This window comes from Heptranchias perlo, chromosome 18, assembly GCF_035084215.1.
Source record: "Heptranchias perlo isolate sHepPer1 chromosome 18, sHepPer1.hap1, whole genome shotgun sequence".
In the NCBI taxonomy this organism is placed as follows: Eukaryota; Metazoa; Chordata; class Chondrichthyes; order Hexanchiformes; family Hexanchidae; genus Heptranchias; species Heptranchias perlo.
The window spans coordinates 23,905,136-23,931,555 of NC_090342.1; the positions used below are offsets into that span (position 1 = coordinate 23,905,136).

At 39.9% G+C, this 26,420-nt stretch overlaps 1 protein-coding gene across 4 annotated transcripts in view; it reads left to right on the forward strand.

The window, feature by feature from the left end:
- Positions 1–26,420, forward strand: part of cttnbp2 (cortactin binding protein 2) — a 125,591-nt gene that overhangs the window by 39,395 nt on the left and 59,776 nt on the right. For 2 of the 4 annotated variants that reach the window (XM_067999531.1, XM_067999533.1), the window contains 4 exons: positions 14,691–14,921; positions 15,255–15,362; positions 20,157–21,930; positions 24,501–24,704. In XM_067999531.1, the coding sequence (XP_067855632.1) occupies positions 14,691–14,921; positions 15,255–15,362; positions 20,157–21,930; positions 24,501–24,704 (2,317 nt within the window). The remainder of the gene's footprint in view (positions 1–14,690; positions 14,922–15,254; positions 15,363–20,156; positions 21,931–24,500; positions 24,705–26,420) is intronic. The other 2 variants (XM_067999535.1, XM_067999534.1) reach the window with 2 other exon arrangements.

Genomic DNA, 26,420 nt, shown 5'->3' on the forward strand with positions numbered 1-26,420 from the left:
TAGTCATGGGGGAATCTATAATTGGGATAGATAGCGTCCCCTGCAGTCGCAACCGAAAGTCCAGCGGGGTGTGTTGCCTCCTTGGTGAAAAGGTAAAGGACATCTTGGAGCAACTGGAGAGATCTTGGAAAGGGTGGGGGAGGATCTAGTTGTTATGGTCTGTCAGCTCAAATGATCTAAAGAAGAATAAGGAGGAAGTCCTGCTAAAGGAATATCAGAAGCTGGGAATTGAATTAAAAAGCAGGACCTCACGGGTGGTAATCTCAGGATTACTGCCCGAGCCACATGCTAAATGGCATAGTGATAGGCAGATCAGGAAGGTGAATGTGTGGCTGAAAGAGGGGAGTGGGAAGGAGGGGTTTCATTTCATGGGACACTGGCACCGGTACTGAGACAGGAAGGAGCTGTACTGCTGGGACAGGCTCCACCTCAACCAGAACGGGACCAGAGTCCTAGAGGAAAGGGTAAGTAGGGTAGTCAATAAGACTTTAAACTAGCAAGATGGGGGGAGGGATCTGGTAGCAATAGCAAAAGCCTAAAGATAAAATAACCAGGAGATGAGTGTAAAGGTCAGACCAGTGTAAGGAATACAGATAACATAAACGGTCAAGGAACAAATACAGTTATAGAACAGAAGTATAAAACGATTGTTGAAGACGAATTAAACTGCCTGTACAGTAATGTACATAGCGTCCAAAATAAAAAGGGGGAACTGGAGGTGATAATCCGTAGCGAGGATCCAGATGTAGTAGGAATAACTGCAGTAGAACATAGGGACATAACCAACAGAAGGCTAGAAACAGAATCCATATGGATTGAAATAAAAGATAAGAAGGGATTGATCACACTAATAGGGGTATACTGCAGACCACCTTGTAGTGGAAAGGAGGTGGAGGGAGAAATATGTAAGTAAATATGTGAAATGGGTGAAGGGCATAGAATAATAATCATGGGAGATTTTAACTACCCCCAAATAAACCGGCAAGAAGAGGTAGGTAAAGGGGTACAGGGAATGGAGTTTTTACATTGTGCGCAGAACTTCTTTCTTACCCAGTATGTTTAAAAAAAAGCCCAACAAGAGAGGAAGCACTGATGGATCTAGTAATGGAAAATGAGTCAGAACAGATAAGAGAAGTAAGCGTAGGGGAATATCTAGGCAATAGTGATCACAACATAATAAGGTTTAAGATAAAGATTGAGAAGGACATAAATAAGACAAAAACCAAAGTAATAAATTGGAAAAAAGTTGATTTTAAGGGGATGAGAATGGAACTAGGCAAAATAAACAGGAAACGTTTACTGACAAACAAAGAAATAGAACAGCAGTGCGAAACATTTAGAGTCAAGGAGAAATATATCCCACTAAAAAGCAAGAACAAATTAGCCAGTAATGACATGCAATGGATGAATGCAGAAATAAGGGCAAAATTGAAACTGAAGAAAAAGGCATACACTAAGTAAATAGACAACAAAGGAGAGGATGACAAAGCGGAATACGTAAAGGTTCGGAAAGAAGTTTTAAAAAACAATTAGGAAAGCAAAGAGAAACTACAAAATTAAATTATCAAGGAATATAAAAGGAAATAGTAAAGTATCCTACAGACACATAAATAACAAAAGAAAAATCAGGCTAGGGAAAGGGCCACTAGGTGGTACACACGATAAACACACAGGTAATGACAGCGAAATGGCAGAAATATTAAATAATTACTTTGCCTCAGTATTTACCAGGGAGACTAACATGGTGGGCATGACATTAGAAGAAGAGATCAAAAAAGACATTTAAGGTAGAAAGGGGGGAGATAATTGATAAACTAATCAATCTTAGAGAGGATAAAACCCCTGGTCTGGATGGATTGCATTTGTGCATATTAAAAGAAGTTAGGGAAGAGATAGCAGGGGCACTATTACATATATATAAAATAATTCATTAGAAAAGAGAACAGTGCCAGAGGACTGGCATACAGCTAATGTTCTCTCCCTTTTTAAATATAGGAATAACAAGTCCAGGGAATTATAGACCAATTATCTTAACATCAGTGATAGGAACAATATGGAATCCTTACTCAAAGATGTAATTGAAAAACATTGAGAAACTGAAAATACAACAAATTATTATCAGCCGGATTTCAAGTGAGAAGATCATGCTTGACCAACCTTATTGAATTCGTTGAAGAAGTATAATGTGCTCAATTTTACGGGGAAATTGCGGGTGTGTTGGGGGCGGGGGGGCTCCGAAAATCGCGGAAATCCCGTTCGGGTTCGGAAGCTGGGTCCAACCCTCCAACTTCCGAGATTTTTTTTTGTTAGATGTACAGTAAGTGCTTTCAGATGACTTTCCAAATGCCTGTCATTTTCACAGAGTAATTTTGAGTATCATTCCCTTACCTCATTTATTTTCAATATAAGGAGTGCACTGCTAGCCTGCAGACTATTATGAGCATAGTATGTGATTGGGGAGATCTGTGAAGGTACTAGCTACACTGTAGAATCTTGTAGATAATGATAATGTTTGTAAAAGATTTAAATTGGGAATATTTTTAAATGTACACTGATCTGTGAATTATAATATGTTTGGTTATGAATTTGGTTGAAAGTCAAAACTAAGTGAAATACACTGAGTACATTAGAGCACGTTTGTGTACAATGAGCTTTTTTTTTGATCCAGCAAATTGAGGAATTCTCAGAGGTCAGAACTTGCGTTATCTTTCTTCTCTAGAGTATTGTGCCCAATTCTGGGCACCACACTTTAGGAAGGATGTAAAGGCCTTAGAGGCGCAGAAAAGATTTCCTAGAATGGTTCCAGGGATGAGGGACTTCAGTTATGTGGATAGACTGGAGAAACTTAGAGCAGAAAAGTTTGAGAGGAGATTTGACAGAAGTGTTCAAAATCATGAAGGGTTTAGATAAAGTAAATAAAGAGATACTTGTGTTCCCATTGGTGGAAGGGTCGAGAAACAGAGGAGACAGATTTAAGGTGATTGGCAAAAAAGCCAAAGGCGACGTGAGGAGAAACTTTTTTATGCAGCGAGTAGTTATGATCTATAATGCGTTGCCTGAAAGGGTGGTGGAAGCAGATTCAATCGTGGCTTTCAAAATGGAATTGGATAAATACTTGAAGGCAAAAAATTTGCAGGGCTACGGGGAAAGAGAGGGGGAATGGGACTAACTGAATTGCTCTTGCAAAGAGCCGGCATGGGCTCGATGGCCCTTCTGAGCTGTAACCATTCTATGATTCTACCTAAATTCTATTGTTACAAATTTTACCAGCCTGACTGGGTAGATAATAATAATATGTAGCTCTAATTTCACTTGCCAACAATGATATGGAACATAGGATTTAGATCAAAAATGTATCACAGAAACTCAAATAATTCTGACTGTTACACTCGTGCCTTTTAAAATAAAGAAAAAAGAAATAACTTGCATTTATATAGCACCTTTCAACTCTTCTGAATATCCCAAAGCAATTATTTTTGCAGTGTAGTCACTGTTATTTTGTAGGTAAATGCAGCAGCCAGTTTGTGTACAGCAAGGTCCCACAAACAGCATAGTGATGAATTGTGAGATAATCTGTTTTGGTGGTGTTCATTGAGGGATAAATATTTACCAGGCCATCAGGAAAATGCGTCAGTTCTTCTTCGAATTGTGACATTTAATCTTCTGCGTCAACCTGAGAGCAGATGGGGCCTTGGTTATTGTCTCATCTGAAAGACAGCACCTCTGACAAAGACCAGTGCTGGACTGAAGTATGTGGTCAATTATTTGAGTTGGGGTTTTGCATATATGTTCTTTTTGAAGGCAGAAAATAGTTGCTAAGAAGAGGCCAAATATTAAGCTGCTTTATTTCACTGCTTGTAAATATACATGATGTGGAGATGCCGGTGATGGACTGGGGTTGACAATTGTAAACAATTTTACAACACCAAGTTATAGTCCAGCAATTTTATTTTAAATTCACAAGCTTTCGGAGGCTTCCCCCTTCGTCAGGTGAACGATGTGAAATGAGATCCTCGAAATGAAATCGCATTTATAATTCACAGAACAATGCTTGGTGAGTACAGACAGTTTTTTCTGTCTGTACTCACCAAGCATTGTTCTGTGAATTATAAATGCGATTTCATTTCGAGGATCTCATTTCACATCGTTCACCTGACGAAGGGGGAAGCCTCCGAAAGCTTGTGAATTTAAAATAAAATTGCTGGACTATAACTTGGTGTTGTAAAATTGTTTACAATTGTAAATATACAGAGCAACGGATATGATCAGACTTGGTTCAATCAGTAGAGCTTTGCTTCAAGTAACAATACAAAGTAATGAGCACACTATGCTTCCTCACATCACTAAGTTGTCCCACTTGACTTAAACAAAATAATTTCTAATTGCATTCTAACCTTCTCACTGCTTTTGCTGCCTTACTGCCCTCGCAGCTTTCAGTTTTTTAAATCGACTGACTGCCTGTGCCTTTGTTTCTGTTTATTTTTAATCTCTCCCTGTTCATAGCTAAAAGGGATTAGAGATTTTCCAGCGCAATGAGTGTTTATCGATTGTCGATTACTGAATTGCTTATTATTTACAGTCTATGGGGAAACCACATCAAAGCTTAACTCATTAATATCATAGTGCATTCACACAAGTTTAAAAAAACACTATGATTTAAACAAACATTTAAAAGAAATCTTTTTCCAAATCATTTGTGCAGAAAAGTGGTCAAAAAGTTCTGAAAGGTGACAGCTTAGTTAAAAGATTTTATTTCGCTGTTGAGTAGCAATTTAACAAGAAAGGCAGATTGCCGTCAAGGCCTACCATTAATGATGTTGGCCATTATCCTCGCCAAGATCTTTGCACAGAAGAAATTTTAGGAACAGATAAAGTCTTTTGGTCCAATAATCCACCCATTTTTGTTGAACTGATCCTTTTTGCCATATCCTTCAATCCCCTCTCTCAGAAACATAACTAGCTATTTGTGAAGTACAGTTGTAATGTTCTTGGGGTGACTTTTGTAGCCTTGTGACCGTTCAAACTATGGCAAGTGGTAGAAACTGAAAGTGGAGAATAAAGAGCTCGTATAAAGGATTCTGCAAAAAAAGGTGTTGTGGGGAAAGTTAGGGGAGTGAGAAAAGGCTAAATACTTAATGGTTTCTGTCGGTGCCAACCGTTAATCATCTTTTCTCTTATGCTTATCAAGGTGAGGGGTGTTAGTGCGTGGGAATGGTACTCTTCCTATTTCAGGCATCCATTGTCAGCAACAGGCACTCTCCTCAGCCCACCCTACTACTGCATCAGTGTGACATTTCACATACCAACCTCTGTGAATGCTGAATTAGGGACTGTTTAGCAGTCACATCATTCTTTGCTATGTTTACTCAGCAGCCAATTAACACCGAAGGTGATGGAAATCTAAGTCTGCTGCCATCTGTATTATAATGTTTTTTGGAGAGATATGATCTTGTGAAAAAGTTTTAATTGAACACTTTGGAAATATTTCACAACATTTTTATAAAAATCGTGGTAAGGTGCCTCTTCCTGTATTATCCTCCATGTTACCAATCTGTTCCAGTAACAGTTTATGCTTTTCAAAAATTTGTTCTTAGAATGATGGTGATGTTGACAAGGCTGTATTTATTGCCCACCCTTGTTGCCCTGATAAGGTGTGGTGGGCTGCCTTGCAACTGAGTGGTTTGCTACTTCAAAGGGTATTAAGAGTGGGGGATTGGAGTTGCATGTAGGATAGATAGATCCTTTACTGAAGGACATTAATGAACCAGTTGGGTTTTTAACTACCATCCAGCAGCTTCCTTGGTCACATTCTTTGAGGTGCTGACCACGGATTGCCAGATTTATTGAATTCAATTTTGCAACTTATTATTTGACCTCAAGGTTGATAGTCCAGTATCATAACCACTATACTGCCGTATCCTGTTACGCATAAAAGTGCTGCTTCCCAAATGGGATAAATTCAAGGTTGATTTCCTGATTTTGGACACTAAAAATAAAGCAAGTTCCCAGACCTTTTCACTCAGATGGCAGGAATGCAGACATTCTGCTCTGCTCTGATGGTAATGGCGCCGATGTCCCAGTTTGAAAAACAGAATTTTAAGGCTGTGTGACCATATTTTCTCCTGCTTTGCCCATTTCCTTGAGGTCATTCCTTGACTAAGAGGTGGGTAGGCAACCTCTGAGACCTTTGCCAATGTTAATATTAAACCTGTCAAAAGGTTTCATTCTTGGACACACGAATCTCCATCAAAGACGGGCACCTCAGCACTTCACTCTACCGCAAGCCCACGGACAACCTCACGATGCTCCACTTCTCCAGCTTCCACCCTAACCACCTCAAAGAGGCCATCCCATATGGACAGGCCCTACGAATACACAGGATCTGCTCAGACGAGGAGGAACGCGATGGACACCTACAGACGCTGAAAGACGCCCTCGTAAGAACGGGATATGACGCTCGACTCGTCGATCGACAGTTCCGACGGGCCACAGCGAAAAATCGCATAGACCTCCTCAGAAGACAAACACGGGACACAACCAACAGAGTACCCTTCATCGTCCACTACTTCCCCGGAGCGGAGAAACTACGCCATGTTCTTCGCAGCCTTCAACATGTCATCGATGACGACGAACACCTTGCTAAGGCCATCCCCACGCCTCCACTACTCGCCTTCAAACAGCCACCCAACCTCAAACAGACCATCGTTCGCAGCAAATTACCCAGCTTTCAGGAGAACAGCGACCACGACACCACACAACCCTACCAATTGTCTGTATGGCTGAGAGACCTGCTGAATCACCAATGGAGTGGAAATAGCTCCTTTAATAATTAAACATCGTAATTGTGGTAATAACTAAGAATCTTAATTGTGCTTGGTAGACGAGCAACGTATTTTATCAGTGCCTTTTTTCTTTTAGATTGGGAGATGCACTTAGTGCTAATTTGTACCTTAATTCAGGATTATATGCTTAGGTAGCTAACCGCATCAGTACTGCTGGAGCTTTTCTGCTATCTACTCTTATCCATATCATCAGTGAACAAATTCTCTTTCATTCAATCACACTACAAGTGCAAGTTCATTAGATTTTTAAAAAACTGGTTGCAAACTCAGTACTAAATTGAAAGCAAACATGTTTGCCTGAGCCATGTATTTAGTGTATTAGTTTAAAAAAAATTGAGGCATTCTAAGTGAACCAAAGTATTACCATGTGCACCTCTATACATATTGACATGTCATCTATATTATGTGGTAATAGGTGTACAATGATATTGGAAAATTGCTTCCAGATAGATTTGAAAGCTGTTAAAGTCTGTTGGTTTCTTGGCTTTTACAGCTAATGAAAGCTGTTAAAACATCTGGATGGAACTGGTTGACTGGCTTCTTTGTCTTGTAATGATGTCAAGAGGGAAGCCTGTACAGTGTCGGAGAGAGATTACAGGTCTAGAATTCACTTAGCAACCATGAAAATGCCAGATGTCCAAATCGCTGCACAGCATACCCTAGCAGTCAGTGCGATTACCCTGTTACAGAAAAGAGATGTATGTAGACACTCAGAATTTTATCCACACTGTAAAATATTTCTAAAGGAAAGGTTATTGATGACAATCAGACTGGAATATAATCCACCTCTTTTACTGCTGTTGTCAGTGCTATAAAAACCAATGTCTTGTCGAGGCAATGGCCAAAATTTAATCAAAAGGATAAATGCAGTTGTTTGCTGGAGGACTTTTTTTTTGTTTTAAGTCAAAATATTGATAAAACTGTGAAGGGGGAACAATCCAGTCTAGCTCATAAATATCTTGGGTGGGGGGGGGGGGAAGAGGAAGAATGTAAAATTTCAAGGTATCACCAGCCTTCTAAAATGTAGGCACCAGCAGCTGCCACAAATATGGAAGAATTTTAGTTGTAGGAGGAAGGTGTTTAATTTTCTATAACCGCTTTATTAAATAAAGATGGAGTCTGAGGTGGGGGGATGGGGGTGAGAGATTGATGTACAAGGACCTACAGGCTCCAAACTCCTGGGAGTGATTGTTTTCCCCCTAAGAATTGTGGTCCTTATTTATTTAAATTTCATTTTCCATTAACAAGTATTGACAATCACATTTGGATAGCAATATATGCAATGGACAGTCTTATAATGTGTTTTATTTTTTGCCAGTGTTTCTTCCCTCTTCTCCCCATGCGCGCCACACACACACACACACACACACACACACACACACACACAAACTTGGTCTTGTGAGGTAAGGGTCCATGGGGCCATATGCTCTCCAGTGCCTTACACAAGAAGTCATTCTCTTCATGTAAGAACTTGGAAAGATTGTTGATGGGTTCCTGTGGCCAGAGAGGGGATGTGTGGTCAACAAAGCTGGGCATGACTCTGTCATCACCCAACTTATTTTTTTCATGTTTAAGTGTTTTGTTTTAAAACAAAGTTGATCTGCTTGGACAAAAAGTCACAGGCTGTAGGCATTGGAGATCTGAGAACTCTCAGATCGTCTCATAGGAAACAACACTTACAGCCAAGTAAGCTCCAAGCAAATTGGTATGGGTTATTTTTCCTCTACTCGAGTACATGAAATTACTTATTTACAGATGATTATTGAAAAAAATTAAGTATCAAAAAGTCTTCTATAGGCATATAAATAGTAAACGGGTAGTAAGAGGTGGAGTGGGGCCGATTAAGGACCAAAAAGGTGACCCAATCATGGAGGCAGAGGGCATGGCTGAGGTACTAAATGAGTACTTTGCATCTGTCCTTACCAAGGAAGAAGATGCTGCCAAAGTCACAGTAAAAGAGGAGGTAGTTGAGATACTGGATGGGCTAAAAATTGATAGAGGTGGTACTAGAAAGGCTGGCTGTACTTAAAGTAGATAAGTCACCCGGTCTGGATGGGATGCATCCTAGGTTGCTGAGGGAAGTAAGGGTGGAAATTGCGGAGGTACTGGCCATAATCTTTCAATCATCCTTAGATACGGGGGTGGTGCTGGAGGACTGGAGAATTGCAAATGTTACACCCTTATTCAAAAAAGGGTGTAAGGATAAACCCAGCAACTACAGGCCAGTCAGTTTAACCTCGGTGATGGGGAAGCTTTTAGAAATGATAAGCTTTTAGAAACTTCCCAGAAATGCTAGGGAACCAAGGCACTAGTGAGAAGGAGGAATTAAAGGAAATTAGTATTAGTAAAAAAAAATAGTGCTGGAGAAATTAATGGGACTGAAAGCCAATAAATCCCAGGGCCTGATAATCTGCGTCCCAGAGTACTAAAAGAGGTAGCCATGGAAATAATGGATGCATTAGTTGTCATCTTCCAAAATTCCACAGATTATGGAACAGTTCCTGCAGATTGGAGGGTGACAAATGTAACCCCACTATTTAAAAAAGGAGGGAGAGAGAAAACAGGGAACTACAGACTTGTTAGCCTAACATCAGTAGTAGGGAAAATGCTAGAGTCTATTAAAAAGGATGTGATAACAGGACATTTAGAAAATATCAACGGGATTAGACAAAGTCAACATGGATTTATGAAAGGGAAATCATGTTTGACAAACCTACACATCATGGTAGACTAGATAAGGGAGAACCAGTGGATGTGATTTATTTGGATTTTCAGAAGGCCTTTGATAAAGTCCGACATAAGAGGTTACTGTGCAAAATTAAAGCACATGGGATTGGTGGTAATATACTGGCATGGATTGAAAATTGGTTAACAGACAGGAAACGGAGAGTAGGAATAAATGGGTCTTTTTCGGGGTGGCAGGCGGTGACTAGTGGGGTACCACAGGGATCAGTGCTTGGGCCCCAGCTATTCACAATATATATCAATGATTTGGATGAGGGAACCAAATGTAATATTTCCAAGTTTGCTGACGACACAAAACTAGGTGGGATCGTGAGTTGTGAGGAGGATGCAGAGAGGCTTCAAGGCGATTTAGACAAGTTGAGTGAGTGGGCAAATACATGGCAGATGCAGTACAATGTGGATAAATGTGAAGTTACCCACTTCGGAAGGAAAAACAGAAAGGCACAGTATTATTAAAATGGTGATAGATTGGGAAATGTGATGTACAAACGGACCTGGGTGTCCTTGTACACCAGTCGCTGAAAGCGAGCATTCGGGTGCAGCAAACCGTTATGAAGGCAAATGGTATGTTGGCCTTCATTGCAAGAGGATTTGAGTACAGGAGCAAGGATGTCTTACTGCAGTTATACAGGGCCTTGGTGAGATCACACCTGGAGTATTGTGTGCAGTTTTGGTCTCCTTACCTAAGAAAGGATATACTTGCCTTGGAGGGAGTGCAGCGAAGGTTCACCAGACTAATTCCTGGGATGGCAGGACTGTCGTATGAGGAGAGATTGGGTCGACTCGGCCTGTATTCACTCAAGTTTAGAAGAATGAGAGGGGATCTCATTGAAACGTATAAAATTCTGACAGGGCTAGACAGACTAGATGCAGGGATGATGTTTCCCCTGGCTGAGGGATCCAGAACGAGGGGTCACAGTCTCAGGATACGGGGTAGGACATTTAGGACTGAGATGAGAAATTTCTTCACTCAGAGGGTGGTGAACCTGTGGCATTCTCTACCACAGAAGGCTGTGGAGGCTAAGACACTGAATATATTTAAGAAGGAGCTAGACAGATTTCTAGAGACAAAAGGCATCAAGGAGTATGGGGAGAGAGCGGGAATATGGTATTGAGATAGAGGATCAGCCATGATCATATCGAATGGCGGAGCAGGCTCGAAGGGCCGAATGGCCTACTCCTGCTCCTATTTTCTATATTTCTATGTTTCTAATCCGGGACAAAATTAATAGTCACTTGGACAAGTGTGGATTAATAAAGGAAAGCCAGCACGGATTTGTTAAAGGCAAACAGTGTTTACCTAATTTGATTGAGTTTTTTGATGAAGTAACAGAGAGAGTTGATGAGGGCAATACGGTTGATGTGTGTATGGACTTCCAAAAGGCGTTTGATAAAGTGTCGCATAATAGGCTTGTCGGCAAAGTTGAAGCCCATGGAATAAAAAGGGCAGTGGCAGCATGGATATGAAATTGGCTAAGTGACAGGAAACAGAGAGTAGTGGTGAAAGGATGTTTTTCAGACTGGAGGAAGGTATACAGCGGTGTTCCCCACTGCTTTTCTTGCTATATATTAATGACTTGGACTTGGGTGTACAGAGCACAGTTTCAAAATTTGCAGATGACACAAAACTTGGAAGTGTAGTGAATAGTGAGGAGGATAGTAATGGACATCAAGAGGACAATGACAGGCTGGTGGAACGGGCGGACAAGTGGCAGATGAAATTTAATGCAGAGAAGTGCGAAGTGATACATTTTGGTAGGAAGAATGAGGAGAGGCAATATAAACCAAAGTGTGGATCTGCTCAGACGAGGAGGAACGCGATGGACACCTACAGACGCTGAAAGACGCCCTCGTAAGAACGGGATATGATGCTCGATTTGTCGATCGACAGTTCCGACGGGCCACAGCGAAGAATCGCATAGACCTCCTCAGAAGACAAACACGGGACGCAACCAACAGAGTACCCTTCGTCGTCCAGTACTTCCCTGGAGCGGAGAAACTACACCATGTTCTCCGCAGCCTTCAACATGTCATCGATGACGACGAACACCTCACTAAGGCCATCCCCACGCCTCCACTACTCGCCTTTAAACAGCCACCCAACCTCAAACAGACCATCGTTCGCAGCAAGTTACCCAGTTTTCAGGAGAACAGCGTCCACGACACCACACCACACAACCCTGCCACGGCAACCTCTGCAAGACATGCCAGATCATCGACACGGATACCACCATCACACGAGAGGACACCACCCACCAGGTACATGGTTCATACTCCTGTGACTCGGCCAACGTTGTCTACCTCATACGTTGCAGGAAAGGATGCCCCGGAGCATGGTACATTGGCGAGACCATGCAGACACTGCGACAACGGATGAACGGACACCGCGCAACAATCGCCAGACAGGAGGGTTCCCTCCCAGTCGGGGAACACTTTAGCAGTCAAGGACATTCAGCCACCGATCTTCGGGTAAGCGTTCTCCAAGGCGGCCTTCGAGACATACGACAACGCAAAATCGTCGAGCAGAAGTTGATAGCCAAGTTCCGCACCCATGAGGACGGCCTCAACCGGGATCTTGGGTTCATGTCATGCTACACGTAACCCCACCAGCAAAAAGGGGGAAAAAAATTATGTTTTTTAATATTCTCTCTCTCTCTCTCTCTCTCTCTCTCTCTCTCTCTCTCTCTCTCTCTGCCATTTTGGGTTTCTTTCTGCCTGTCTGTGCAATTGACACAATGTATATCCAGTGTACTGGGACGTGCTGTTCTCCGTGACTGGCCTGTTTGAATAACAACGACACCTTTTGATTGGTGTGATGCTGTCCCAGCCTAGTATAAGATATGCGATTTGAGAACCTTTTCACTCATTCATCTGACGAAGGGGATAATCTCCGAAAGCTTGTGATTTTAAAATAAATTTGTTGGACTATAACCTGGTGTTGTAAGATTCCTTACAATTCTAAAGGGGTGCAGGAACGGAGAGACCTGGGGGTATGTGTGCACAGGTTGTTGAAGGTGGCAAGGCAGGTTGCGAAAGCAGTTAAAAAAGCATATGGGATACTGGGCTTTATAAATAGAGGCATAGAGTACAAAAGCAAGGAGGTTATGATGAACTTTTATAAAACATTGGTTCGGCCACAACTGGAGTATTGTGTCCAATTCTGGGCACCACACTTCAGGAAGGATGTGAAGGCATTAGAGAGGGTGCAGAAAAGATTTACTAGAATGGTTCCAGGGATGAGATACTTCAGTTTCGTGGATAGACTGGAGAAGCTGGTGTTGCTCTCCTTAGAGCAGAGAGGATTGAGAGGAGATTTGATAGAGGTGGACAAATCATGAGGGGTCTAGACAGAATAGATAGAGAGAAACTGTTCCCATTGGCAGAAGGGTCGAGAACCAGAGGACATAGATTTAAGGTGATTGGCAAAAGAACCAATGACGACATGAGGAAGAACATTTTTTACGCAGCGAGTGGTTATGATCTGGAATGCACTGTCTGAAAGGGTGGTGGAGTCAGATTCAATCATGGCTTTCAAAAGGAAATTGGATAAGTCCTTGAAGGGAAAAAATTTGCATTGCTGCGGGGAAAGGACGGGGGAGTGGGACGAGCAGGATTGCTCTTGCAGGGAGCCGGCACGGGCCGAATGGCCTCCTTCTATACTGTAACCATTCTATGATTCTACGATATCTGTTTTTAGTTCTCACAGCAGTCTAGGCTTATTAAATCTGTGCTATTCTGTCATTCCCACATTTGCAATTTGACTCAATCTCATTGATTTACTGTGAAAAAAATGAAGTTTGAATGAAAATATAGTGTATAGTGTTTTTTTAAAAAAAACCGTAGTTATGAATTATGAATCCCATACTAATATAATTGTTAGCAAGAATAATCTTAGTACAGCTGCACTTAAAGGACAGAACCTGTCGGGGAGGGTGGGTTAACATTTTGCTACATCAGCATTTGTCGCTGATGAGTTTTATATCGTACTCATGAAAGAATCCAGTTATTTCAAATTTCCTCTACTTTACACCTTCTCCTCCATAATCTAATTTACGTGGAAAAATGGATGAGTATAACACTTTCTGCTCAATTCTACTTTTGTGTTAAAATTAGTAACCGGAGGTTCTGTATCTCCAAATGAACTGATCAGAATCTTTGCAGAAATCAGTCATGTTTTCTTAAAAGTAGCTTTAGCATCACGGGTCTAAAATTCCTCCTTTAATGAAAACCAAGAATCTGTGTTTTTCTCTCTCTAAAGACTTCATTTGCAATCCTATCATTCCTTTAGTGGGCTATTAATTGTGGAGGAAAAACAGGCATTTTCATTAAAAATAAATTTGGGCCTCATGAATCCCAGTAAAGAATGAGAAACAAATGGGAGAATGTCTCTTTCTATTGATGAGAACTGAATGTAACAGCACGGTAGGGAATATTAAGGATTCAGTGGCGAGCATCGTTCATGGGTATTTTCCAGATTGATTCACCCATGAGTGTGATTAGTCCAAATGACCTTCTGAAAAGAGAATCACAGTATCAATTCTTCCTGAATCACTCAGATTTGCCAAAGAAGATGGTTTATACGTACATGGTGTTATTCAGTGATGGAAACAGAACTCTAGCTGATCACATTTACTTGGGGCTGTTCATTTTTCTTATCTATATATAGCAGAATAAGTTACCAACATTTACATGTAAACTGGCTGGATTTTTAAAATCACATTTATTATTATCTATAAGGACATTGACCAAGTAATTAGGATCAATATAGAAGCGATTAACACCATACCTCCTAAGTGATCCATGTACTGAAAAATATTAAAGGAACTAAAAAATGGTACCTGATATTGCTCTGTATCAGTTAGGTTATAGACACAGTTAACAAATTCTCTACGTAAATAGCTGGAACGAAATGCTTCTATTGAAAATATGGTACAAATAAATCAAAAATAAGTTAAGATATCCCATATGTATCAGCGTGGGTAATCCTAAAGGCAGTGCTATTTCCTTCATCAGTGTGTTCTCAAATAGGCATGATTTGTAATAAAGCTAAAAATATTGTTTCTGGATTGCCTGCTAATGCTATTTAATTTGTTGTCATTTCAGTCTCGCCGAAAGGATGTTTTTATGCAGGAACGGTATGGGAGGTTTAATCTCAGTGATCCTTTCCTGGCTCTGCAGAGAGACTATGAAGCAGGTGGTGGAGATGGCAACAGAGATAAGCAGCCCATCTGCACCAGTCCCCTATCCATATTGGAAATAGTCATGGGCCGCTGCAAAAAGATGCAGGAGAGAATGTCTGCACAGTTGGCTGCTGCTGAAATCAGACATCGAAAGGTAGGTGGTAGGCTTTACCTAAATGGCTTTCGTTTCCAGCCAGTTATCTGTGCAAATTAAATCATCATTGGTTGTTGAAATGTCTCAATTGGAAGAGTAATATAGCAAGTCTGATACTCCGTTGTGCACAAATTAAAGCTTTTAAATATCAACCTTCGAATTCTTCAAAAAAGAAGTTGGTTTGGAGACATGTTTGTTCTTGGAGGTTGATGGAACAAAACACAGCCATGCTGTTCATAATCAGTCCAGAAATCATGGTTTATTAAGATGAGCCCTATTATTAAAATCAAGAAAAGGGTTTCACAGAGTTTGTCATTACTTTTCATTTGTTAGGTCATCTTGGACCTTGAAGAGGAGAGGCATAAACATGCCCAAGATGCAGCCCAGGGAGATGATGTTACATACATGCTAGAGAAAGAGCGTGAGCGTCTTTTACAGCAGGTGTGAAAATAAGACTTGCTTGAAATTATAGCAACTGACTTTTGAGTTGGCTGGTTGGAATAATTTATGGCCTTGATTAGAATGTTACAAAAGCTATTTAGCATTCTTGAAAATTTGAATGAAAGACTACCATTGCTGCAGTAATAATTTACAATAGTGGTGTGTACCAGATAAAGTTGCTCTTAACTGAAGACTCAGCAAAACTTGATCAGCTACTTGACATCTAAACTGATTTTTTTTCATGATATCTGTATACCATGTGCTTAATGTGTCAAATGTGAGCAGTATTCATAACAAGGATACAGAATTCTGACAACCAGCAATCATACAGGCTTTGAATATGAGCAGTCCCCAATAAAATGCTTGTAGGGACTAACTGATATATTTTCATCATACATTTTATCAGTTTATTAAAATGAATCCCAGACATGCTACAATTTAATAGTTAAATATTTTGTGCCAATCATTTTATTGGCACATTGAATGAGCTACAGATCTTTAGATTACGCACTCCAACCTGAATTTTTTTCCCAATTTATTTGCCTGCTTTGCCCATTCTGCACCCACTGACCCCAGCCATATGCCACCCCCTATTCACCAGAGAGGAATTGGTCCACTCACAACCCTCTATTAGAGGCAACTGCTAGGGAATCTACTAAAGATGCCTTGGCACAATTTTATAGAAAAGCAGAGAGTTCTGATGTCCTGACCAACATTTCTCCCCTAAACACTACTCTCAAAAACACATTAACTGGTCATTTATCTCCTTGCTATTTTTAAAATGTTTCCATGTTGTGCCCTGATTCATTGACTAGCTCAGTTCAGTTCAATAATAATTTCTGTCCATTACCAATTGCATAAACATTAATTTTACATAGTTGGTATTACAAGTTAAATTTCAAACATATGTATGTGGTTTATGCTTTTATTGAATGTTTCAAAAGCTATGCAAAGACTCTGCCAGTAATCTCCTCCTAGCAAAGTTTATAAATTAGCCTTGCTATGGCTTAGAATATTTTGCATTTTTATTGCAGTTATAATAACATATGAAATAGGGGTAGGAGGAGGCCATACGATGCCTCAAGCCTGATCCGCCATTCAGTAAGATCATGGCTGATCTTCTACCTCAACTCCACTTTCCTGCCCGATCCCCATATCCCTTGATTCCCTTAGTGTCCAAAAATCTTTCTATCTCAGTCTTGAATATACTCAACGACTGAGCATCCACAGCTCTCTGAGGTAGAGAATTCCAAAGATTCATAACCCTCTGAGTGAAGAAATTTTTCCTCATCTCGGTCCTAATGGCCGACCTCTTATTTTGAGACTATGACCCCTAGTTCTAGGCTCTCCAACCAGGGGAAACAGCCTCTGAGCATCTACCCTGTCAAGTCCTCTAAGAATTTTATATGTTTCAATGAGATCACCTCTCATTCTTATAAACTCCAGAGAATATAGGCCCATTTTACTCAATCTCTCCTCATAGGGCAACCCTCTCATCCAAGGAATCAATCTAGCGAACCTTCGTTGCACCCCCTCTAAGGCAAGTATATCATATCTTTCTTGTGAAAGGATTCTGTAGTAATTATTTCTCTCTCAGTAATTGTGTGAATTAAACACTTAAAAGAACTCTCCTTTTCTTCTTTTAAAAGAAAACTACTTTTAAAATCAGTCTTCTATGTTCTCTTAAGATGCGTACATGTATTTTTTGCTGCTCTTAATATGCCACATTTAAATCAAGTACAATCTAGATTGCACTCAGTGGCTTCTGTTGTTAGGTCTGCTCTTTAATTTTCTACTCAAAGTGGCAAGGTGATGTGCCGTGTTATGTCCATGAATTGATTTAGATTTGCAAGTGTTCCTGTCTCTTGGAAAAGGAACTTTTTGTTATTTTTGCAAAACAGAATATTGCAGAGCGACAGAATGCAACTGAAATTAGAGTACAAACTCGGTAAAAACATCTCCACAAAATGTCAAAGTAATTATATTGTTCTAATCCTGGACTTAACACTTAACTTCTGATATAAAGTTTTGGCAGCAATATGCCAGCTTTTAAATGTTTCTTGAACATAATGTTACTGCCATTATTCTTAATCCATTTCTCAGGGCATGGCTGTGTTTTATTTATTTTTTTGGTGCATGTTTGTCGGGTGAAAATGCTTAATAGTTTTCCCTTCCCGATAAGTTATTTAGTGAGTGTTCAGAGCACTCCCAGCAGGTTCCTGCTGCTGTAAGTTGCAATTAAAAATGATTCAATTAAATTTTACTGACCTGTATTTAGTATTTGAGGGACATTATGTTTTGGAGATCAAGCCTGTGGGTTAAGGCAAAAGAACTCAGGAAAAAAAAAGGGGAAAATATAAAATAACCTATTACCAGAACATTATGTGTAAATATACAAAGTCAGAGTCTAAGACCATAATTTTATCCTGTCCAAGTAATGTGATTTTATCTGTCACTGTGCATCACCTGTATTAAATCAAAACAGACTCAGAAGCACAATCTGCAAACATCAAAATATTCTAAATACTCGTGCAATGGAAAAATAAATGAGAAGAAACAATATTTATATTAAAAACTGAAATTTAAGAGTGGTGAATGTGAGACTTGGGGGGAAAAATTGGATAGGGGCCGTTTTTGGGTGTAGGTAGCATGATGTGCTGTTACCCTGCGCCCAATGACCCCTGCGCAGGCAGGACGCAAGTTTCGGCCCACCCGAGGACTTACCTGCAGTCAGCGTTCCATTCCAGGCCTTGCACGTGGAATCAATGCAATTTGCACTTTCCACCACTAGAGGGAGCTCAATCTCTTAAAGGGAGGATATTTCTTCAAAATCTCTTAAAGGTAGCTGGTACCTGTTATTTGCTGAAAATAACAGTCTACTGTCTGCACGGAGTCTGAACAGAGATCAGGCATCGCACACGTAAAACACAGATGCAGGTCCCATCCCTATGTTTACACACTGATGAGTTATGTTCAAACATTGAATAAAGGTTGCGCACTACTAAATCCCACATCCCCCAATCTGCACGCCAGACATAACCAGTCTGCCAATCTGAATTGGTACCAGGCCTGCGAGAGTGCATGTACCAAGGTTCTCTGCTGATGCACTTGAGACCGTGGTGCAAGAGGTGGACAGAAGGAGGGTCATCCTATATCCACGGGGTGGGGGGGGGGGGGGGGGAAGAGGCCTTCCAGACATATATCCAAAAGGGAGTGGGAGGCAGCGGAGGATGAAGTCAATGCCAGGCGCACAGCATCATGAACGTGGATGCAGTGCAGGAAGAAGTTCAATGCTTTGACATGAGTGGTCAAGGTGAGTGAGGTCAACTGTTAAATGGCATCTCCTACCAACTGCACCACGCACTATACCCCCCCCCCCCATCCCCCACACACCAACAAACTCTTTCCATCAGTACTCAACTCTTCCAACCAGATGCTTCCTCTCACCCTTACACATTACCACTGTTTCAAGCCGCCCACCCACAACTCACAGGCCACACACACTGGAATCTATACAACCATGATAGGCACATTACCCAGACACATGTCCCACTTTCTTGCAGGAGAAGATGGTGCATATCAAGAGGCAGCAAGTGGCAGTGGCATTTAGCCCCTCGAGCCTATTCCGCCATTCAATGAGATCATGGTGGACCTGTGACCTAACTCCATATACCCACCTTAGCCCCATATCCCTTAATACCCATGGTTCACAGAAACCTGTTAATCTCAGATTTAACTTTCACAAGTGAGCTAGCATCAACTGCCGTCTGCAGAAGTGTGTTCCAAACATCTCTCACCCTTTTCATGTGGAAGCATTTCCTAACTTCACTCTTCCACATCCTGGCTCTAAATGTTAGTCTATGTCCCCGCGTCCTAGTATTCAAGTGTAGGAGACCTCCCAAAAGAGTTAGAAGTGTCTCGGCAGCCAGAAGCAATAATCCAGCCACTATCCTGTAAATCCTGCATGGTCCCTTTAAATAGTGCTGGTGGGGGGTTCTCCAGGCACTCTTAAGACACATTCAGATGTTTGAGGTTAAGACTGTGCGTTAAGTTGAGTGTTAAGTCCCATAATGGTGTCTATCACTTTAAATCAGCTTTACACAATGATAGAAGCCATTTTCTCCCTACTTTACGTGATTCCAGCATTCATTATCTGCGCCTGCGCTAACTCCTATATCAAGATGGCATCTGGAAACGTCACGCTGGAAACGTGTTTGCACATCCAAGACGCCATCTTGGATGTCAGAGAGGCCATGTCGCGCCGAAACAACGGGCGCTACGCGGCCCAATTTAGCGTCCTTGATGTTTTAGACCTTTCCTTATCTGCCCACCTTCACCATGTCCTCTAACTTTTTAAATTCATAATTAGCACAGGTACAAACATATTTGTTTATCATTTTGAACCTGCAGTGTAACATTAACAATTTGTTCATCCAAAAAATGAATGCAGTGTGAAAGGACCATACCCAGGCATTTTCCTTTTAAACCATTTTTAATATGTAAATTGCTCGTTCTAGTATGGCACACTCAATTCTTAAGGCAAATTCCTATTCAGAGTCTTAGGTTTTTGGCCTGGTCCACTCAACGATCCAACATGCTTGATGTTGAATCCGAAGTTCATTGATTTAAAAATACCTAATACACTAATTATGAATCTTATAAACCTACACACAAAAATATAGATTAATGAAACCACTGAGAGCCAGTAAATTGCACAGATTTAAAGCCTATTAATGTAAATTTCATACTGCAAAGGTTTCTTAGATGCTAATTGATTTTTATGGCCTCTTCCAGGTCGAGTTCGAGAAATCCCAATTAAAACAACTTGAGGCAGAGAATAAAAAGTTGTCCATGCAGTTTGAGGATGAACGAATCAAAAATAAACAACTTGTAATGATGCTGGTGAAAGAGTGCAAACAGCTTGCTGAGAAAGTAGTAGATGAAAGCCAGAAGCTAGCAGACACCACCAAAACCCTTGATGAAGAGCAAAAGAAGACCACTCAATTGGAGGAGGAATTGATGGCTGAGAAAAAGAAAAGCCTACAGATGGAGGCCAAAATGGAAAAACAACTCTCGGAGTTTGACATTGAAAGGGAACAGCTGCGTGCCAAACTTAACCGTGAGGAAAACCGTACCAAAGATCTGAGACTAGAAGTTGAGAGTTTCAAGAAAATGATTGAGCTTAATTGTACAAAAGAAAATGAAACTACTTCACTGACCAGTAATTTAAATAAAGACATGGCTATTGGATTAGGTAAGCAAAGTATGTTGTCTGTTGCTTCCCAAACAGAACCTTTTGTTGATATTACCAGTGAAAGTAACACTAAGAAGACAACCTTAACAGTACCTGTTAAACCTTCTGCCGTAAATCCTCTGTCAGTGGGAGGCACAAAACTGAATGTGTCTAGCAATACAGCATTAGTAAAGCCAATCGGTGATAAACTACTAGCAACAATTAGTTCAGAAGAGATTATATCCACAACACAAACCAAAGTTGTTGCTTCCAGTTTGGAGAATGGACCCTCAGTCAGCACCAGTCCTGGTCCTTTGTCTGGGGCATTACCACACTTGGTGAGTGGTACATCCCTTTTGCTAAGCAATACTGTAGTTCCCTCTCCTCCTTCTTCAGGGACATCATCACCATGCTCTTCACCAGGATCAACCATGCAGACTTTGAGTTCACCAAGTACTTGCACGACTTTACAACCAGGATTGAGTCCAAGAATTCAAGCTGCTCGATTTAAATTTCAAGCCCAAGCTGTGGATCAGGAAAAACATGGTAGTGCTATAACAGGGTCCCCATCACGGGATTTATCTCCCACTAATCGGGATAATTCTCCTGCCAAACAGCTGGCTCGGAACACTGTCAGCCAGGTTCTTTCAAGATTCACAGGTCCACCAAGCATAGTTAAGCCACCTTGTACCAACAATACATCTCCATTTGGCACAGAAAACCGAAATCTTACTGTTAGTAACTTAAAATCTGGATTGGTACATCCAACAACAGGTGAGGGATCAACTTATCCACAGATTGTTGGTAAAATTACCAGTTCTTTGAGTCACTCCCCTGCTGGATTAAAATCTCCCACGGGAGCAAGAGTTGACCGAGGAAATCCTCCACCTATTCCTCCAAAAAAGCCAGGACTTTCACAGACTCCGTCCTCCCCTCATCCACCATTAAAAGTTTTTATGGATGGGAGTCGTTCCCCAACTGTTGGGTTTAACACTCGGATTGAAGGTAGAACCATGGCCTCATCCTCTTCCAGTCCACATCCAGGAATTAAGGGAACTAATGAGGAGATTCTTCCAAAGACAGCATTGCCACAATTGCCACCTAAGCCAGCGGTCGATATAGCATCTACTGGCTGTGCTGTCCCTGCCGTGGCTGCATCTCAGGTGGGTGCTAAGCCTTCCTTATCCCCAGAGCTGAACCAAACAGCATGTTCAGAATGTTCCCTCATCATCACCACCATCGCCTCCAGCACCTCCATTGACCTTGCTAGTACAACCAAAAGAACCTCATCCACTAGACCATGTGACACAGACAATCTACTGATCACATCATCAGGTAAAGGGATTGAAATACTATGTCAATTCTTCCTTCCAATACAACAAATCTCTGAGGATAAATGCAAAATGCCTTTCTTTCAAGATTCTTTTATTGATTTTGTTCACCCATAGTCTAAAACAAGGCAAAAATCAATCCTATTGAGATGCAAATTAAAATAAAATATTGGTCAGATCAAGAAAAGCTTTTTGAATTTATGGTTAGCTATAGGTGTTCACATAAATACAATAATACGATGGACAATTTTGAAACCCCATATAAATTATGTGTGAACATAGTTTTTTTTCCCAAAATAATATTTTTTTTATTTATTAAAGTCCACTAGTGCATGTTAAGGTGTTTCCACATTTACTTATATAGTTGCAGGTTTCTCTTTGGCCATGAACTGGCTAAGTCTTCACCTAAAAGGAGTATCATCTTCATGAAGAAATATTTGGAAAATTTGTTTGTTTACAAACCCATAGTACAATGGCACAAATCTCAACAAAAAGCATAATTTCTTCTTATGTGATACTTTCTAGCTCCTAAACCACACTTCAGAACACTTTTTCATGAAGACTATGCCCTTTAAAGAAGACTGGGTTGATCTGTGCATCAGTGGACTTCCCAATGTTCCACCTGCAGCAGAGGCCTCCCCTCTCCAATGGAAGAATCTGCAGTCTGAGTTATGTACTCACCCACTATAGGTGAAGGGGATCCAAAGATGTGGAAAATGGAGATGCAAATCTTCAGGAGAATTTTTTTTTAAATGATCGCACATTTTCAGATGTAGATTTGGAATTTTATATAAATATTTTTTCCACTTCCAATTTTTTTTAAAGATTCTGTTCCCTGTTCCACTAGCCTTGTTACAAAATACTTGATCAGTGCCCAAGTTATCATTGTGTTGTATCCAATCTTAATTGGCATTGAGGATAAAGAAAAACAATGACTTATTGGGTCTGAAATTAACCAGCTCTATCACTCACTGATGCTGATGCCAACAGTTGTATTTCTATCCCTGGGACCTTGTGATCAGTGCATGTCATGCAGTGCTTTAAGAAGCTACCACCTTAGTAACTGATACATTTGTAGTCTATGCAGCTTTTATCGCCTTGCATTTTAAAAAAAGTCTGATGAATGTAAAGTTGTATTACCTTATTTCCCTTTATGCTACTGAGCACTTGAAACACTGTCATACATGTGTTCTAACCAATCAGCTTTGTGCATTAGCCGTTTGCATTAACCCTTTGCATACTGAATTTCTTTTACACTTGCTGAACATGCTTTCCTTTATCTCTTATATGCAAAAATCGAAATATAATGGGATAATCGAGAAGAAGGTCGATTGTGCGTCATTATAACAACTCTTAAAATACTGAACATTCTGTATCTGAATCTTATTGAAATTCTAAAATGCTATTTTAAAAAAAAAGGCAACCCTGGTGCACAAAGAGTTACTTTTATAAATTGCACTCGTAATGTTGCATTCTGCCTGCCTTCACCTACTTTTGCTTTATTTATATTAACAATCTGTCATTGATTTTTGTATATGACCATTCAAAGAATGTGTGATGGGGTTAGTCAAAAACATTTTCCTTTTATCTTGCTTCTTTTGTTTTTTGCAGCCTTTTGTTCAAGGAAGGATACACAAAGCCTTCCGTACATTGTGCAATAAACTTCACTCACTAAACAAACTTACCTCTAAATCAACAGATTGATTGTTTTTATTTTGCACCATCAGTCTAACTGAATACTCAGATAATAGTTAATGTCTGCTTATTAACCTTTTTAACGTGGGCACCTCAAAGTACTATTTGTAAATACAACAGGAGTGTATTGAAGATCTAGTACAAGATCTTAGTTGTATATTTTAATTTATAAAATAAGTGTCCTGGTTTTTACAGTGATCATTTTTCTATTTATTAGTTTTTAAATTCATTAACATATTAACAATAATTTTCAGATTAAGTGCTCCTGTACATACAATGTCATTAGATGTTTTATAATGGTGACTTTTTCATCTTAATGTGAAAAGCTAAATAAAAGCAATAACATTTTAATCCACTTTAGTCCCTGCAAACAGACATTACAAACCATCTTTTATAAATTATATGATTCTATGCAATATTTATGGTTTGAAACAAAATGTTTCTGTGAAAATAATTAAACTTAACAATTCAGTTGTTATGATCTGTTTACTTTTCCCAATAGAAGCAATTGAAATAATATCACTAAACATTCCAAAATAGGTTTTTAAAAATTTGTTTTGGACAATGTCTTTTGCATTGCGTACAATTCCAATATAGCTTCTGTGTGGCACTCTCAAGTTATTAATATACGATTAAAATAACCATTAATTATAATAAAAATCTCATTCAGTTGTAAAATATAACCAGCCTATTTTCTCAAGGTTGGTTATATTTTTTCTAATAAAAGGATTCATATTGAATAAATGCAAACAATGTGTGACTTTGATCATGAATTGTAACATGCTTGTTCTTTAGCACCTCTATGTTGCAATATTAGTGCATGCAAACATTTTATTCACTTGTTCCTTCCCCCTGTAAATTTTTCACTTTAACTCACAGGCAGGTCTCCCTCCCTAATTCCTTCGTTAATGCCTGGTGGTCCTGTCCCCCTGGGTGGCAGGTCCACTCTGCTTCACCAAGCTGCTGCCCAGGGAAATGTCACTTTATTGTCAATGCTGCTAAATGAAGATGGAATTGATATTAATCATCCCGATGAGGAAGGTTCCTCTGCCTTGTATTCTGCTGCTAAAAATGGATATACAGGTAAATTTCTTTTATTTTGATTATTAGTTGTAAACTTAAATTTTAATTTGCATTATTGCATCATTTCTTAATATTCCTAAGCATGTTTCTAGTTTTGAGATCTGCAATTCTTTTAAAACAGATTTAAGCACAGTTTGTGATGCACTTAGTTCGATCAACTTTCCCTCTTGTGACATTACCATTTCAGCTCATAATAGAAGTGATCTTTTGTGGCATTATACTTTAGGCTCATAACAGACTTTTAAATCTTTGTATTGTCCCATTCATTATAATTGTTGTTCTGGCAAAAAAATTCAAAGCTTAAATCAATTGGATTGAAGGATATACCTCCATCATTAGGATAATCAAGCAATTACAAAAATAAACACATTTTTGATTTTTCATTTCCCCTTGTTTAAGAATAGGCTGGTAAATCTCTGAGTCAGCGGTTATGCAGTTGTGAAGCCTGGGTGTACAGAGCATCAATGGGACCTCTCAGTGACGCTTAGCACTTAAAAACCTTTGACCTCCGGGTGGGCATTGTTCAGCACATTGTGATTGGTTAAAGCAAGAGTTGTCTCTGGTTCTGTGATCTGATTGGTTGAAAGGACCCTATGACACTGTATGACAGAAACAAAATGCCTTTGATTGTGCTGGGAGAGTAAGGGCTTGACAGATGGAATGGTCTGGAAAGCCTGAAAAGTCAGGTCAAGTCAGAAACAAGAAGATTGATGAGTTCAGTCTTGTTGAAACGAGGGAAAGTGCTTAAACAGATTGGAAATGGCTAAATGTAATTGTAAAACCCTAAAATTATTGAAAAGTCTTAATACAATCAATGTTTAAAAGATAGTTATTGAAATATAAAAACTTGCATTACACTGATAAAGTTAATAGTCATGATGTGGAGATGCCGGTGATGGACTGGGGTTGACAATTGTAAACAATTTTACAACACCAAGTTATAGTCCAGCAATTTTATTTTAAATTCACAAGCTTTCGGAGATTTTCTCCGAAAGCTTGTGAATTTGCCTGAGGAAGGAGAAAATCTCCGAAAGCTTGTGAATTTAAAATAAAATTGCTGGACTATAACTTGGTGTTGTAAAATTGTTTACAAAAGTTAATAGTAGCATTTAACAATTTTGAAGAGTTCAAACAGAAACTTTAATCAATTCATTTGAAATAAAATAAGCTTACCAGCGTATTGCAGTATCATTGCTACATATGCAGATTGAATGGAATTCCATTTCTTTTAAATATATTTCCTGTGCCTGAGGTAAGGGAATGAGTAGAAATTCTCATTACGTTTATAAGTACACGTTACTTAATTATTGTTTGGAAGCCAAAATTTCACAGATTGTGCCATTATGCGTACAGGGAGGCTAGCCTGGAAATAGTTAGCGTGTCACTGAGGGCCAAGAAGTGTTGGATGCATCTTGTCCCAAACATCAGCACTGAGAAGCAGTAGTGTATAATAGGCAAGAAAAATCGTATGTGTGTACAGCGCAGGAGGATCACACGTGCAGTGGCTCCAAAAATATCATGCAAGAAGGTCAAAGTTAAAAACAGGAGATTCAGGAAAGCAACAAAATGCAAGGCATAGGCTGGTAAGAGAGGGGAGCCCTGTGAAGGCAGTAGGAAAAATATGACTCTAGGGGTGGGCCAAAGGAACAAAATGTGTTCATCAGGCGTCCCTAAAATGGTAAGGAGGGAGAGAAGTGATAGAAGGGGAAATGAAGT